Source organism: Musa acuminata, chromosome BXJ3-10, assembly GCF_036884655.1.
Source record: "Musa acuminata AAA Group cultivar baxijiao chromosome BXJ3-10, Cavendish_Baxijiao_AAA, whole genome shotgun sequence".
NCBI lineage: Eukaryota > Viridiplantae > Streptophyta > Magnoliopsida > Zingiberales > Musaceae > Musa > Musa acuminata.
The window spans coordinates 33,391,916-33,406,278 of NC_088358.1; the positions used below are offsets into that span (position 1 = coordinate 33,391,916).

At 36.6% G+C, this 14,363-nt stretch overlaps 2 protein-coding genes across 2 annotated transcripts; both read right to left on the reverse strand.

Annotated features, from left to right (window-relative positions):
- Positions 1-6,760, reverse strand: LOC135650525 (probable serine/threonine-protein kinase PBL17). Its single transcript, XM_065169946.1, has 6 exons — positions 6,364-6,760; positions 3,761-4,092; positions 3,109-3,244; positions 2,335-2,471; positions 1,514-1,637; positions 1-711 (listed from the first exon to the last, which is right to left on the reverse strand). Exons 1-6 carry the CDS (start codon positions 6,416-6,418, stop codon positions 299-301), a joined length of 1,197 nt encoding a protein of 398 aa, XP_065026018.1. The 5' UTR covers positions 6,419-6,760; the 3' UTR covers positions 1-298.
- Positions 6,761-7,758: 998 nt separating this feature from the next.
- Positions 7,759-13,404, reverse strand: LOC135651890 (uncharacterized). Its single transcript, XM_065172476.1, has 6 exons — positions 13,046-13,404; positions 12,781-12,925; positions 11,609-11,869; positions 10,207-10,288; positions 9,134-9,327; positions 7,759-8,265 (listed from the first exon to the last, which is right to left on the reverse strand). The coding sequence occupies exons 1-6, from the start codon at positions 13,282-13,284 to the stop codon at positions 7,951-7,953; spliced, it is 1,236 nt and encodes a 411-aa protein (XP_065028548.1). The 5' UTR covers positions 13,285-13,404; the 3' UTR covers positions 7,759-7,950.
- Between the last annotated feature and the right edge of the window lie 959 nt (positions 13,405-14,363).

Here is a 14,363-nt window from a genome sequence, read left to right on the forward strand (position 1 = left end):
CCCATTAGTGTAATTGATTTTACTTAATTATATTTTTAAACCTCTATTTCGCCCAAGAAATTCTACAACTAGGAATAATTCGGTTCGGATGTAGGATAGGTGGCATTCCAATGGTCGAATAGGATAGTGATGATATCTATGGGAGAACTAAGATCGATGGTCAGATTTCTCGACACGGTGATGGATATTTAAGTAATAAGTCAAATCGCCAGCCCGCCAGACCACCGGGAGAATGGGGAAGTGGGAGCGAGCTTGTCACCATTACTTGTTTCCTGTTGAGACGGCTTCATCATCCTTCTCATCTTTCAAACCGCGTCGTCGTCGGCGTCGTCGTCGTCGTCGTCGTCGTCGTCATCGTCATCCCTGCGGCGTCTTCTGGGGTGGGGAGGGGGAGGCTGACGTCGTCGGCTCTGAGGACGTCGCGGAGGACGTTGACCGCCTCGCTCATGGAAGGCCTCGCCTTGGGGTTCTCGCTGAGGCAGTCGGAGGCCAAGCGGGCCACCCTCTCCGCCTTCTCCTCGGAGTACTGCCCGTCCATTCTGGGGTCGATGATGCGGAGGAGCTTTTTGGGGCGGACGAGCAGCGGGCGAGCCCACTCCACGAGGTTGTGCTCGCGGCCCGGCCTGCTCTGGTCGAACGCCCTGCGCCCCAGCAGGAGCTCCAGCAGCACCACCCCGAACCCATACACATCGCTTCTCGCCGTCAGATGACCTGCGGAAGCCACACTACACGAAATCAACACAAGTCACTGAGAGTTGACATTAGCATACAAAACATACACACACACACACACCCTCTCTCTCTCTCTCTCTCTCTCTCTCCTCCCTCTCCACCACCCCCCAAGCTAAAGACATGTTTCACTAAATCAGTAGATTATATATATAATTCAATGTCATTGGATCTAAGCATCTAAAAATACTAAACCAGTAGATTATATATATATATAATTAAATTTATAAACATGCTTTAGATAAGATTTAAACTCAGGAACTTTCATTTCGTAACCATCTTAAATTTATTGTATCTAAAAACTTAAGCCGTAGATGTTCATTGAGCATGCAATGACGACTGTCCAAAATGGTTTATATGAGATCAAGGACACCACAGTACTCACCACAAGATAAGAAATAGTAGAAGAAAGGGAAAAGTAGATGATAAAAATTTTGATTGGCTGCCACTACTCCTGAAAGTTTAGGCTATTTAAATATTAACTAAATAACAAAAAATAAAAAGGGAAGGAGGAAAGGATCAATATGGTACAAATACTACTTAAAACACTGGATGGACTAAAAAAGACAAGTGTAGGATTTAAACAATCTGATATCAGGAGAAAGATTTTGATTGGTTCAGTAATCTTTAAGCTGTCAGGAGAGATTCTAATCTATACAAAACCAAGGCATGAAACAAATGATGTTTCCATTAGCAGCTTCGATAGATTTCCCTACATGAAACAAGGATATCCTTATTCAGAACCTGTAAAGAGCATGCATCTGTCGAAACATCTATAGTTTACCAGTCAATATATACTCGGGAGCTGCATAGCCATAAGTACCCATGACCCTTGTGGAAACATGTGTTTGCTCTCCCATAGGCCCCTCCTTTGCTAGCCCAAAGTCTGACAGCTTCCCATTACACCCCTGCATTATGAAAATATTTTCAGATAATCTTAAAATCCACAATCATTGTTCAAGCTAATTGTCAGTTATATTTAATTAAACAGAATACTAATTTCTCACTGGTTAGATGACTCTGTATTAAATGGAAGAGGCTATAATATTTTTTTACACATTTCCAACAGAAGTTGTGTCAAAATAAGAAGAGAACATTCAAGAGTACATTTTATCTATTTTCTATTTATTTATCTATTACTAGTCAATTTAGAATGATTTTGACCAAGCAATAATAAGAATTAGTGTAAGTTTGGCCTGGTTACATTGTCTTTGGAAATGAATATAAGTATTATTTGAGTATCTTTTTAAAGAGACATCCTAGTGTTAGTGACATGAGTACATATATTTACATTTAAAGTGACATGAGAATCATTTGGATGTCTCAAAGTGTGATGTATCACATATTCTAACGAATTACAAGAGATGAAACAATTAATATTTACTGATGTGAGGCAAGATAGAGGGAGACATAAGAAGAGTTCACAAAGCTCAATGATTCATATAGCCATTCTAAATAGTTAAAATATTAGGATTTGTTATTGTGTTGGTTGATGTTGGATTCATAACAAGACTTCCAACATGAAGTCTTCTTTTTGTGACTCTTGTCAACAACAAAATCTGTAAACAGAGCGACATGTTCAAGAGGTGATGAAAGAAGACAAACCACATCAAGCAAGATGTTTGATGTCTTGAAATCACGATAGATGAGGGGTCTTTCAGCTCCATGAAGAAAGGCAAGCCCATTGGCAACATCCAGAGCTATCTTCATCCGAGTCAACCATGGCAAGGTACTGCAACCCTCTGAATGTAAAGATAATGCAACAATTAATCGTAACAATAAGATAATGCAACAATTGCACTAGTCAACCATGGCAAGGTTTAAGATAATGCAACAATTAATCATAACAATAACATCAGAAGTTATCTTTCGCTAATCATTTTAGTTTTTCTTTAAAATCTTAACCAACTTTGGGACACCAAATCATGCTGCATCTATGAATAAAACATCTGATTCATTGAAGCAAAAATTATTATCTGACAAATGCACTAGAAGATGTACTTAAAAGAAGTTACTGGAAAACAGATGCATTCAATTACTGTATTATAATGTGTTGGGAATAATGACCATTAACTAACTTGTGAAGTTATGATAATGATCACAATATATTTTCCTTGGTATGCTTCATTTAGAATAACATACTTTTCGAGCAAAAACCAATTGATCTCAATTTTAATTATGTCACTATGTAGTACATCCTTCAGCTAATTCATACAGTCCTTGTTTTTCCTATCAATGTTTCGCAGCCAAATAATTTGCTGATACCAAAAGCATGTCATCTTCTGATTTATCAAAAAATAAACAGTAATTACTATCAGATAAAGAAATCAACTTAACAGCGGAAATGATGTCTTAGAGCATGTATGTTCATCATCATACTTATGAAGAGGTGATTTTCTAAGCTCCCATTGGCCATGTACTCATAAACCAATAACCGATGTTCATCCTCGCAGCAGTAGCCAATAAGCTTGACTAGGTTTGGATGACTAAAGAGGCCAAGATAGTTGACTTCTGCCTGACAAAGAAGGAAGAAGCCAATGAACTGTGAAGCTTCTGAATAGATGATAAAAACCATAAAAAAATCCAAAACAATTAAATTTCTGACTTGCATTGATTTAAAGCATTTTACAACATGGTTTACTGTGTGCATACATATATAAATGTATATGTGTGTGTGTGAATGAGAGAGTGAGAGAGAGAGAGAGAGAGAGTAATTGAAAGATTCAAGTCTATATTATAATTAATTTCTCTTTAGTTCAGAACTAGAGTATAGAGAAAACAATTACCAGCTATTTATGAGAAGTAAAAGAAATAATACTTTGAGGATCCCTGTCGGCAATTGAGTAGTAGCATAACATGCTCAATTTTCTCTATGGTAACTGGGATGTAGAGACTATGCTCAAACTTTTTGAATGCTCAAGTATAGAGATAATTTGAGGATTAATTATCAATGATCACTTTTGGGAAAACAGACATGATATGAAAGTAAAAGGAACCAATGTTCATGGGAAGTAACAGGAATGATATTTACCAGCCATTCCTTGTCTCCTTGGAGTCCTTCTGGATTAAGCTTTTTAACAGCAACTTGAGTGTACTTGAAACCTGGTCGGATATTAGCATCTATGACACCTTTATAGACAAGGCCAAACCCGCCCTCACCAAGTATTAGATCTGCACGGAAATTATTGGTAGCCAGCCTCAATTCATCATATGTAAATATTTGAACATTGCCATAGCCAGGCATCTGTCGGAAATCTTCCACATCTTTGATTGTCACTGGCAAAGTCACGACATTGCTGGTCACTTTTGCAACTTGATGTTCTTGGGTAGGAGATGATGCTAAAGAAGCATTACCAATTGGAACTGAGGAAGATTCAATGATCATTATTAGCATGCACAGTTACAAGTACTTGCACTAGAACATTCATCTTCTGACAAAAAAACCAGAGAGCATTTTTAACAGCCAAAATTTCATGGTGATCACAATATAACTCAGTAATCTACAAAGGTATAACCATACAGTAAAACATCCTGTTTACACATTTACTTAGAAAAGTTACTTTTTTGTCCAGAGATACTGTTCTTGCTCATCAAATGTTGAACAATAATCTGTACTGTACAATTATTCAGAAAGTAACTAAAGATTAAAGTGATGTTTTTTAACTTCTCTTTTTGCAAAGCATAAATCTACAATTAATGCTTGGAGTAGGGTAACCCTCACACACTGTATAATCGTCAAAACTCTAGGTGAATTTTACGGCAATTGCTCTATGGTGCATATATGTTTGTACTGCAAAGTACAAACAATAGGACAGATGTTTCCAGCCACCAATTAGTTTTTTGTGTTCCTAAAGGTCCCTTTCTTGTCTAAGCTTGCCTTGGCTTGGGCATGGAACAATGGTTGTAGAATACAAAATCTTTCATAAAGTTCATGTCAAATTAATTTCTTTACAATTAACAACCCCAGAATTTAACTGAAGTTTACATAACTTTCCAGATTGTATGATTAATAATTCACCAAATTACATACAATCTGAAACATGGAAGTTGAGACAGCTGCACTAAGTTTTATGTACCAACACTTGGGAACTCTTTCGTCATATGAACCTTCTCCCGCTAATGCATGAAGAACAGCAATTAGTGCAATAGGAGCTCTGTCCCTGTAGGTCTTGAGTGTCCAACACGAAGGCTATGAGAAAAGAAGATTTTACCAGTGGTATGTCTGCTCAACCAAACAGCCTTACAAAATCCAACATTTAAATACACCAAAACTAGATGTGTATGACTCAAAGTAGCTCATAATAGATTGAAGCTAATCTTTCCTATTGCATGGCCAACTACTAGTTACACGAAATCAAAGTATAATGCAGAAAACTATTCAAAAGTTAAAAACCATGATTTTATGCACCGAAATGATGGTCTGAACTGAAAAGTTCCTTAACATATTTGCAAAAATCAATATAGCTTGCCACACCATAGAAAATAATTTGAGAGGAGAGCTTAAGGGCACGAACACAGAAACCAGGCTCTTTTGGGTGTGTTTCTACCCACCGATAGCATTAGAGAGACAAGTTGCCTGCAATGATTCCTGTAGCTTCCTTGCATTTAGATCATTGTCCCAATTAACTAACTACTTTTAAACGTCAGATGCTACTAGTAACGTTTCAACACTATTTCAGTTTCCATCAATACATAATTTTTCTTTCAGCCCTTGAGATGCTGCACAATGTTGATCTCTCTGCAGAAAGTTATTTTTTGAGAGACAGGGGTCTAACTGTTCCAAGCTTGATTGACTCTACACATGGTTAATTTTGACCGAAAATTAATTTCAAGCCTAAAAATGATTGACCTTGGCTTGTTATATTATTGATCAAAGATAAATCGAGCCTAATCCCAACACAAGTTGAACTCAAGCCCCTATGTAGAGGCTTCCAAAGTGAAAGTGAAGCTTCTCTTATACTTTGCATGAGCCTCATTTTAGCTTGAATTAAAAATTTTCAGTTAATATCCATCATCAAAGCCTAAACGCATCAGCTATTCATAGATAAAAATTTAATATTTGTTTCTTAGATATATAAAAGGCACTTATCACTTAACTACCAGAAATAGAAACCAAAAACAATGTTATATCTACCCCAAGGTTATAATTACTAATTTCAAGTATACGAAACATTTCATGCTATAATAATATCTTCTTACCAATGTGGTCCTCAATAATTAAGACTACGAAGCAAACAAAGGGCATGAAAGAACTCTCTGACTGCAAGACATCTCCACTACATTGACATAAATCACAAGCACAGTCCCAGTTATGTTGACATATAGAATCAATAGGGACCGATACTAACTGAACCCAATTAAATTTAAGTTTGGCTTGGAATAAAATTCGAATCTGTTTAATTGTTTATGCTCAGAATATCGTGGATGTTCAATCACCAGCTCTTACGAGAGCTTGCCACTGTCTTAGCATACCAATATATAGCATATGAACGTACCATATCACGCATCAACCTAGACAATTTGCACACATAACCTAATCCGTAATGCCAATTCCAGATGATAGAATAGAAAGAAAGAGAGTGCTTTTGTCGCCTCGTTCCGTGTGGGTAAATGAGAGAACGAGGACTAGATCACCTGATTCTGGCGAATTACGGCTAGAGCGGTCTTCGAAGCAAAGGCAGTTACCCATGACGCCCTCCGGCTCCCTCCTTTCCCCTGGGGGTGGAGAGAGAAAGAGAGCCTCAACGCCCTCCGTCCATCCACCCGCCCCTGATCCGACGGCCTGCCTTCGACGGGCCTCAGAACTCCCAGGCGGCGGAGAGGAGGAGGAGGTCGATGAGGCAGTTACAGTGCAGACCGGAGGGGCTCGGGGGCCTCCGAATCGCCGAGGGCTAAAAAGGGGGCGCCTCCGAGGAGCGAGGAAGGGAAAGGAGAGGAGCGGAGCGGAAGCGGGAGATGATGTGTTTGGTTTTTGTTCGTATTATTTATTTTTAGGAGGGTTTTGTATTGATTGTTTAAGGAAGAGGGGACGAGGAAGAGTAGGCGCCGGAAACGGTAAAAAACCGGTAATAAATAGAGGGGGGAGCAGATCAAGCACATCGAGCGACGCTGGTTGGAGCACTAATCTTATAGCACAAGAGAGGGTCGGAGGCAGGGACGGACGGACGGCGGTGATGAGATTGACGAGAGAAAAAGTGGTTTGCAGCGCCGGTTGCATCTTCTCCATTATTTATTGGTGTTGTATTTATTTTGTTTAATTTTTCTCCTTGTATTTTGGTTGCTTCTTTAATATTTATTATTTCATGGTATAATTAATCTAGAATATATTTCATTATATAAAAAAAATAAATAGTTAATATATATATATATATATATATATATATATATATCAATTGAATGAAGTAAATTAATTATGATCAAATTTTAGAGTTAAGGATATATATATATATATATATATATATATATATATATATATATCAATTGAATGAAGTAAAGAAAAAGGAAATTAAAGGTTTTTATTACCTATCAAATTACAAAATTTTAATGTAAAATAATACTTTTTTGGTTTGCCTAAATTATGCAACTATTAACGATTGTCTTGGTTTCTGGATCAAGCGGGTCTAACTTTTCTGGCCTAATATATGGGCTGCTATTATGTTGGAGAATCGCTTATGCTTGACTTGCAAAATTAGTCTCGATCTTATATTAGGTTCAAGTCAATTTACGAAAACAAGTCAGATTTCTTTGCATGTCTAAATAAGTTTAATCACGTAGGCCTCAACTTGAGCAACTTGCTTTACCACCTCGTCTCCATCATTTCATAGTCACCAAATCTAATTGACCAAATGATTACTGATGATCCAAGTCAGTAAATGTAAGAAAGAAACAGCAACACGCAAATCTTTAGATCATTTTCACAAGGCTAAGTAACAATACACACCTTGTCAATCTTGCTACATGAATTGTTGGTGCATCACAGTGCATTTCAGTTACTCTTTTTCTCAAACTAGTGGACTACGGCACAAATAGTGACTAAATGACCTTTTAATGTGATGTGATACAATACTGCTGTTCCTTTTTTACATCTGAGCAAAAAAGAAAATATGTATCAACGACAGCATGAAGAAATTACATGAAGGTTAGACAACTGTAACATTGGAGAAATTAGCACTCATGCAAGGCTGGACTTGGAGCAGGCCAAAGAAGGACGATCGATCAACGTCAACCATCTCTTCTGGTTTTTCGTCTATTTGGTCTGAATTGGGTAGACTCAACTTGGCATGATTCTGTTCTACGCTTCATCAGCTTCTTCAAAATGCATGCAATGGCCACCTGGGTGCCGATGGTAGAGCGGCCTCGTGAAAGGCATACAACGCCACCAAGGAGCAAAAGCCCATTTGCTATCCACTTTTTTGAAGATCTCGACGGTGTCTTCTGCGATAAACCCACTCTACTCTGTCCGCCAAAGACAGTTCCTAATTTCTCTGGAGCTTCTTGCATACTTGTTTCAGCACAGGTCTCCAACTTTGGTGGGACCTGATTAAGCACAAAATATCTGCTTCAGTTAAAAGATTAGGTTATCTCATGATTTCATCAACTTCGAACTTCCATTAAAAAATTGTTTACAGATGCACGAAACAGCACGGCTGCAATTCCTCAACAAAACCATTTTTTGTCGAAGGCACAAATTTTCCCAGAACAAATTGTTTTAATATATTAAACCGTGTGATTAGAAATGCTGTTGAGATGAGCTAGAACATTGGCACAAGCACTAGGGAATAAAAACCACCCCAGAGACTGTTAAACATGAGCCTTCAACTCCTACTTTTCCTAGTCACTCAAGCGCAATGTTGGAATGCATTTTGTTGAAAACAAAAGGAACCCCCTGAATTAAAACAATTGCTAATCATATTTGTCAAAATGAATCATGATTGTAAGCCATTTCATTAGAAGCAACAATATCAAACAATAACCTCAACTTTTATCAAAGATATCAAAGGATAAATTTATCGTCCCACGTGTTATGGAGATTCCTAGTTGCAACATAATTTTGGGATTTCAGAGAAACAGAGGTCTAATAACCTGCCCTTTTTAGAAAGTAAAAAGCCATGTTGGACAAAATGGAGATCAGTGAAAAGCTTTTGTTATTCACAGCCAATAACACGTGATTGACAATGGAACTTGCATAGTAAAGATCAAAACTGTATCTACATTGCTGCAAAACAGTGGAGATAGCAAAAACTAGCTGCACAATATGCCTTTCAAGCTTAGGTTTAGGTTCTCGCCCTTAACATGTTAAGACTAAATGAAAAAAATCTTAAACTGTGAATATCTAATTTCCCTTTTTTTTCCCTTGATACCAAAAAACTACTAAACAGCTTGAAGCTGAAATAATAATGCTGACCTTTTTAATAAGTCTAAGAAGCGTAGGGACCATGGTCAAGTGACTGGGGAAGGATGAATATTCACGCAGTGCACTGTTCATCTTTGACACATAGCTCCATATTCCCTTAGCAAATGCCAGTTTTGCCATCTCAACATTGAGGCCAGCATCTTCTTGATGCACCATAGTTATCTCACACGCATCGATACCAGGAACTGCAATAGAAATGTTCAACCATTCACCAATAGCGCAGAGATAAAAAACATAAAAAAGATAAACAGTTGACAAAGAGCAATGTTGATGCAGCACCAGTGTCCTTCAGACATCTCTATAATTGTTACAATCAGACTTATTCATACTGTTTTATCTCAGCCAACTATGAAAAAAAAACACTTAAGCAAATCAACTGAAAACCTGAATGAGGACAATTCAAAGCCAAACTAGGTTTAAAAACAATGGATTGCTGTTTTCAGGCTCTTTTGATTGGTCTATTGGAGTGCCAACACTGATTTAATATCAATTAGGCAGCGTGTGTTCTGATACAACTGGCATCAAACTAATTTTTCAAGATTGTTCGATACAAAGTTTGACTGTGACAGTATAAGAGAAATTCTTCAGGGAACAATGGTTTGAGATTGGAGATTATCCTTTACTAAATTATAATTATACCTCGGTTTAGTGTCACATTGGAAGTAGACAAAGAACTCTAATGGGTTTATTTTTATTAACTTGGGCTTAAACATTTTGATCCCGTGGTTCACACTCAACAAGTTAATAGGTCGGTTATCCTGTTAAGTCATATCACGATAATTGGTATTATAGTCGACCTAGTATTGAACCATAGTGAAAAGCTCATGTAGTAAATGATTACTCGTGGATAGGGCTAGAGAATACATCATCACATGGAACCACCATTGGGGTAGGCCTCATGTGTACCATGGGTCGGTTGATCTATGACATATTGGATAACATAAACCTAGTCAAATCATGCTTGTCTAGAAACAATAATGCAAGAAACCACTTAAGCAACTACATTATCAAGCACATTACTCGATGGCATTAATATCACAAACTTAATAAGAGAAATTGCTTGCCTTGTTTTATACGCCAACCCGATTTGAAAAAACCAACACGAACATATTTCTTTTGTCGTGGAGCCAGAGGATGCTCACAATCCTAACAAAGACCATAAAAAAATAAGTATTGGATAAAATAGATGTTTGAGAGAGAAAAAAAAAAGAAGAGACAAAACTCAACGGGTTTCAACATGCAAGACATATGAGAAACAAGCCTTCAAGACACATCACTGAAAAAAAAACAATGCCAAAACTCTTATTTTCTTTGTAAAAATCGGCAAAAAATTCAACAAGTTTTCTAAGTCATCATAATACATAACTGAAATGATTCTTAGGGATATGTGAGATGAACCATGAAAATTTATTTATATTTATGCCTTGCACCAAATCTATTTTACTATTGTCCAGATGCTAATGATCATTTGCAAAAGATAGGCCTATCATCAAGTACACATAATAATTTATTGGGCAACCGGTGGTGCATTCTAGTATTAGCATAGGGTTTGGTAGATTCAGTAAATTCAACTTATCTTTAGGTTAAAAAAATAAAATGTATGGTTCAAGAAATACTACTTCTGAATTTCAAGGATTTTTCAGATGATTTTTATCATTGCTTTTTCAGTATTTTATATTTGAGAATCTGAATTTTAGTAGAATATGCATGATACTATCTTGTAAGTCAGATTTAGCTGAAGGAATTTTTAAGACATATCTCAAGTATTGAAGATATACAAGGATTTTGTGTGGCACTAAACAATTTCCAACTTAAATCCTATAATTCATGATACATTGAAGTCTAAAATGAAGGATGGCAGTGTCTACTTGACTCTCAACAAACAGAGAGCACCTTGGTAATATAAGATGGTGACTGTTGTAAATGAAAGTAAAGTGTTTGACACAGCAATCCTCCTCCCAAACTTTTGTTTTTCTTCTATTGTTCCTCTCCTTCCATTTCTTTTCTAGTTTCATTTTCTGTAGTAGCATAAGCTTCTATAGTTGATCCACCCCATACGAAAAGATATCACATTGATGGGTTTTAAATTCCCTTATCAGATAGAGTGATGGCGCCTTACAATGTGGTGCATCTTTAGTTATTATCAGAATTGTGATATCTAGGTTTATTTCATTAAACTAAAACCTGTCCTCAGTTTTGATGCATAATCATAAAATTCGTTGATGCCATAAAACCTTATAACTGAATCTAGCTGTATCTCTTACCCCAAATTGTCATATCAAAACATCAAGCATGAACTGCACCATAGAAGAAAGATACATCATGCTGCATAAACTCCATAGAAATATCAAGGATAGAAAGACACGGTAACCAACTACCATGAAGGATTAAATAATAGAGGACGTAAATCATCAATTGAGTGATGCAGTGTAGGCTTGGTGGCTGAGAAATACTCATTTTACTTACCTTAATAATGCAATAGAAAGTTTTGTTTTTTCCTTCCCACACACGCCATGCTAGTATATATTCCCTTGGTGTCATGAGAGGAAACTTTTTTATGGATTGTCCAATTTCTGTCCCACTATTTTCATCAACCTGCAGTTGCTCATGCTGGATCAAAATCTTGTCCCACTTTTTTCTGTATTCATTGTCCATGTAGAAATCTCTTAATAGCTCCGTGGAACATTGCTTGAATGTTGTAACACTAAGGTATTTTGGTGGACCATCCTGTGAAAACCATGGCAGTAGAAGTCAGATGGAAGCGCTACTTTGATGTCATTTTCTCCTAATAATTTAATGTGTGGAAAACTAGCTTGCTCTACAGATCCTACATTGATGGAAATCTTGTGTACTAGGTCACAGTAAGTTAATGAACATTCAGACTTTTAAACTAAAGAATATTAATGGCATTGAGACTATGTTAAAGTGAAAGGAGAGGTTCTCACAAACCACTCTTCTTCTTAACTCCTTAAACTACATCACAGACTAGGAACTTCAGTATTTAGAGTAAAAGAATAAAAACAATCAAGTTGAATAGCTGATTCAGTTGAAGTAAACAATGCAACAAAACAATCAAGCATGAAAAAGCTTATCACCTCCCGAAACTAAATGGTCTAATTTTGGCTACAAAATAAGAACAAATTATACGGACCTACGTTGGGAAAAGAAGAAATGAACCTGACTATCTGATTGATACTATTAAGCAAGAGATATGGCTAGTTTCCCCTTCAAAAGGAGAAAAGGGGTCCTCACTTTATTCAGCATCAAGATAAGAATTAGTTAGAGTTTCAACACACCACTATTAATTTTATCTATCACTTTTAATCGACAACAAAATATAATAAAACAATCGAATGCTGTTATGGAGTCATAAGAAATTGACAAAGCTGTTCTTTACTTCAAACTAGTCAAGCATTCATAAGAATTGAGTTTTCATCCTAGTACAGTAGAAGTTATAAAGAAGTATCATACTATAAATTATTTAAGTTCGTTTTAATGTCGAAAGCATGTGCATAATAGTGGCTGGTTAATAGAACTGAATTCGATCAAACACTCTCTGATTGAACAATAAGCCTTCCAAAAACTAAAAAAGATACCCACATAACGATCTTCAACACAAATAAGTCAAAGGAGCATACTTTTGGGCGGAAGCACTTTGCTTTATAGGACACAAGATCAGTGCTTTTTTCAATCACATCTTCCCATCTCTCATTCTCTTGGAGCTTTCCCTCCAAACTAATCATCAAATCTCTCAGATCAGCATCGGATATAAGCTCAGATAATCTGCACCAAGAGCGACACGAATGTTATACAACGAAAAACTAACTCTTCTTCCAGTTACCAATCGCAATAAAACCAACAAAGACGGATGGAAAGCACGGCAACAAAAGATCAAGGGCAAACCCAGCCGAGGAACCTTCTTCAGAATCGGTCGTTGTGGCGGACGCCGGCGACGATTCCGGAGCTCTGGAGGCCGCCCGGAGGCGACGACGGGAGAAGAAGAGCCGCAGGAGCTGCCACGCGAAGAGGAGGAGCACAACGACCGTCGTCGCCCAACCACCGCCGGCGCCTTCCCGCCAGAATTCGCCGAAATCTGGCGGTACCCTTGCCAAATCGGATAGCAGGGTTCCGGATTTGGCCATCTAATCGGCGGAGAGATGGGAGGGAGGCTGAAGCGGGAGCGAGCGCGAGACGAATTGGGAGTCTCAGCTTCAACTTGGACAAGAAGAAACCAGAAAGGAGCCTTCTTTTTTCCATACGATTAAAAGAACTTGCTAGTAATAAGTGGTTTGGCCGTTCTCACGGCAAAGATTGGACCTTAAACGTACCACGTGGCAGTGGTGTGAGATATCCGTGTTTGTGAATATTAAAGCCTCTCAGATCCAAAGATACTTTTATTAGATACTAATTAATTTTTAATGAGTAATCTCAATTTAAAAATATTAAAATTATCTCTTAAAATTATTTTTTTTATCTTTTATCATCATGTTTTTGGTCAGTTATAATATTTTTGATCTGTTATAGGGTTTTGGTCATCACTATAAAATCATTATAAAGCTTATAGTAAATGAGTCAAATGAAATCAAGATATATTAGAAGCCTATGCTATGATTCAGATAGATATTTAAAATAATTTACCAATAATGTTACTCAAATAATAATAAAAAATTAATTTATTATAGTATTTTACCATCATAATGAAAATATGGTAATGTCTAATATAAAATATTATAAATAATCTATATAGATTTCTTAACCATAACTACAAGTCCAAAAATATGATATGATGATTATATACCGGGAATAATAATTAGAGAGACGATATAATATCACTTAAGACATTATAAATTTTATTAAAAAATACTATAAGCGAGCGAATTACAAACACGATAACAATTTAAAACTAGTAAAAAATAATTTTTTTAAGAAATATTCTGAATATTTTTTTAAAAATTAAGAATACTATTTGATAAAAAGTAAAAGAAGGGATATCTTTTGAAAAATACTCAAAATATGAGTATTTTCTAAAGAAATCATCCCCACATATATATGTTTTTTGAAAAAAAAAACAAAATTATTGAAAAAGAAATGGATAAAGCAAATGAAGATAAAATCCAAATTTATATTTTATTTCTTGTAAGTGATGGATAGAAGTAACTGGTCAGGAGGAGGAGGAGGAGGAGGAGGAGGAGCAGATAGGTAAGAGAAGGAACGCCACTAT

Coding starts and splice junctions, on each gene's coding strand:
- LOC135650525 (XM_065169946.1), bottom strand. CDS start 6,418: ATGGGTAACTGCCTTTGCTTCGAAGACCGCTCTAGCCGTAATTCGCCA. Junction 1,638..2,334: donor CAAACATCTTGCTTGATGTG/GTTTGTCTTCTT, acceptor TTCATAATGCAG/GGGTGTAATGGGAAGCTGTC. Junction 712..1,513: donor TCCCGAGTATATATTGACTG/GTAAACTATAGA, acceptor TGGCTTCCGCAG/GTCATCTGACGGCGAGAAGC.
- LOC135651890 (XM_065172476.1), bottom strand. CDS start 13,284: ATGGCCAAATCCGGAACCCTGCTATCCGATTTGGCAAGGGTACCGCCA. Junction 11,870..12,780: donor CAAAGTGCTTCCGCCCAAAA/GTATGCTCCTTT, acceptor TGGTTTTCACAG/GATGGTCCACCAAAATACCT. Junction 8,266..9,133: donor TTCTTAGACTTATTAAAAAG/GTCAGCATTATT, acceptor GTGCTTAATCAG/GTCCCACCAAAGTTGGAGAC.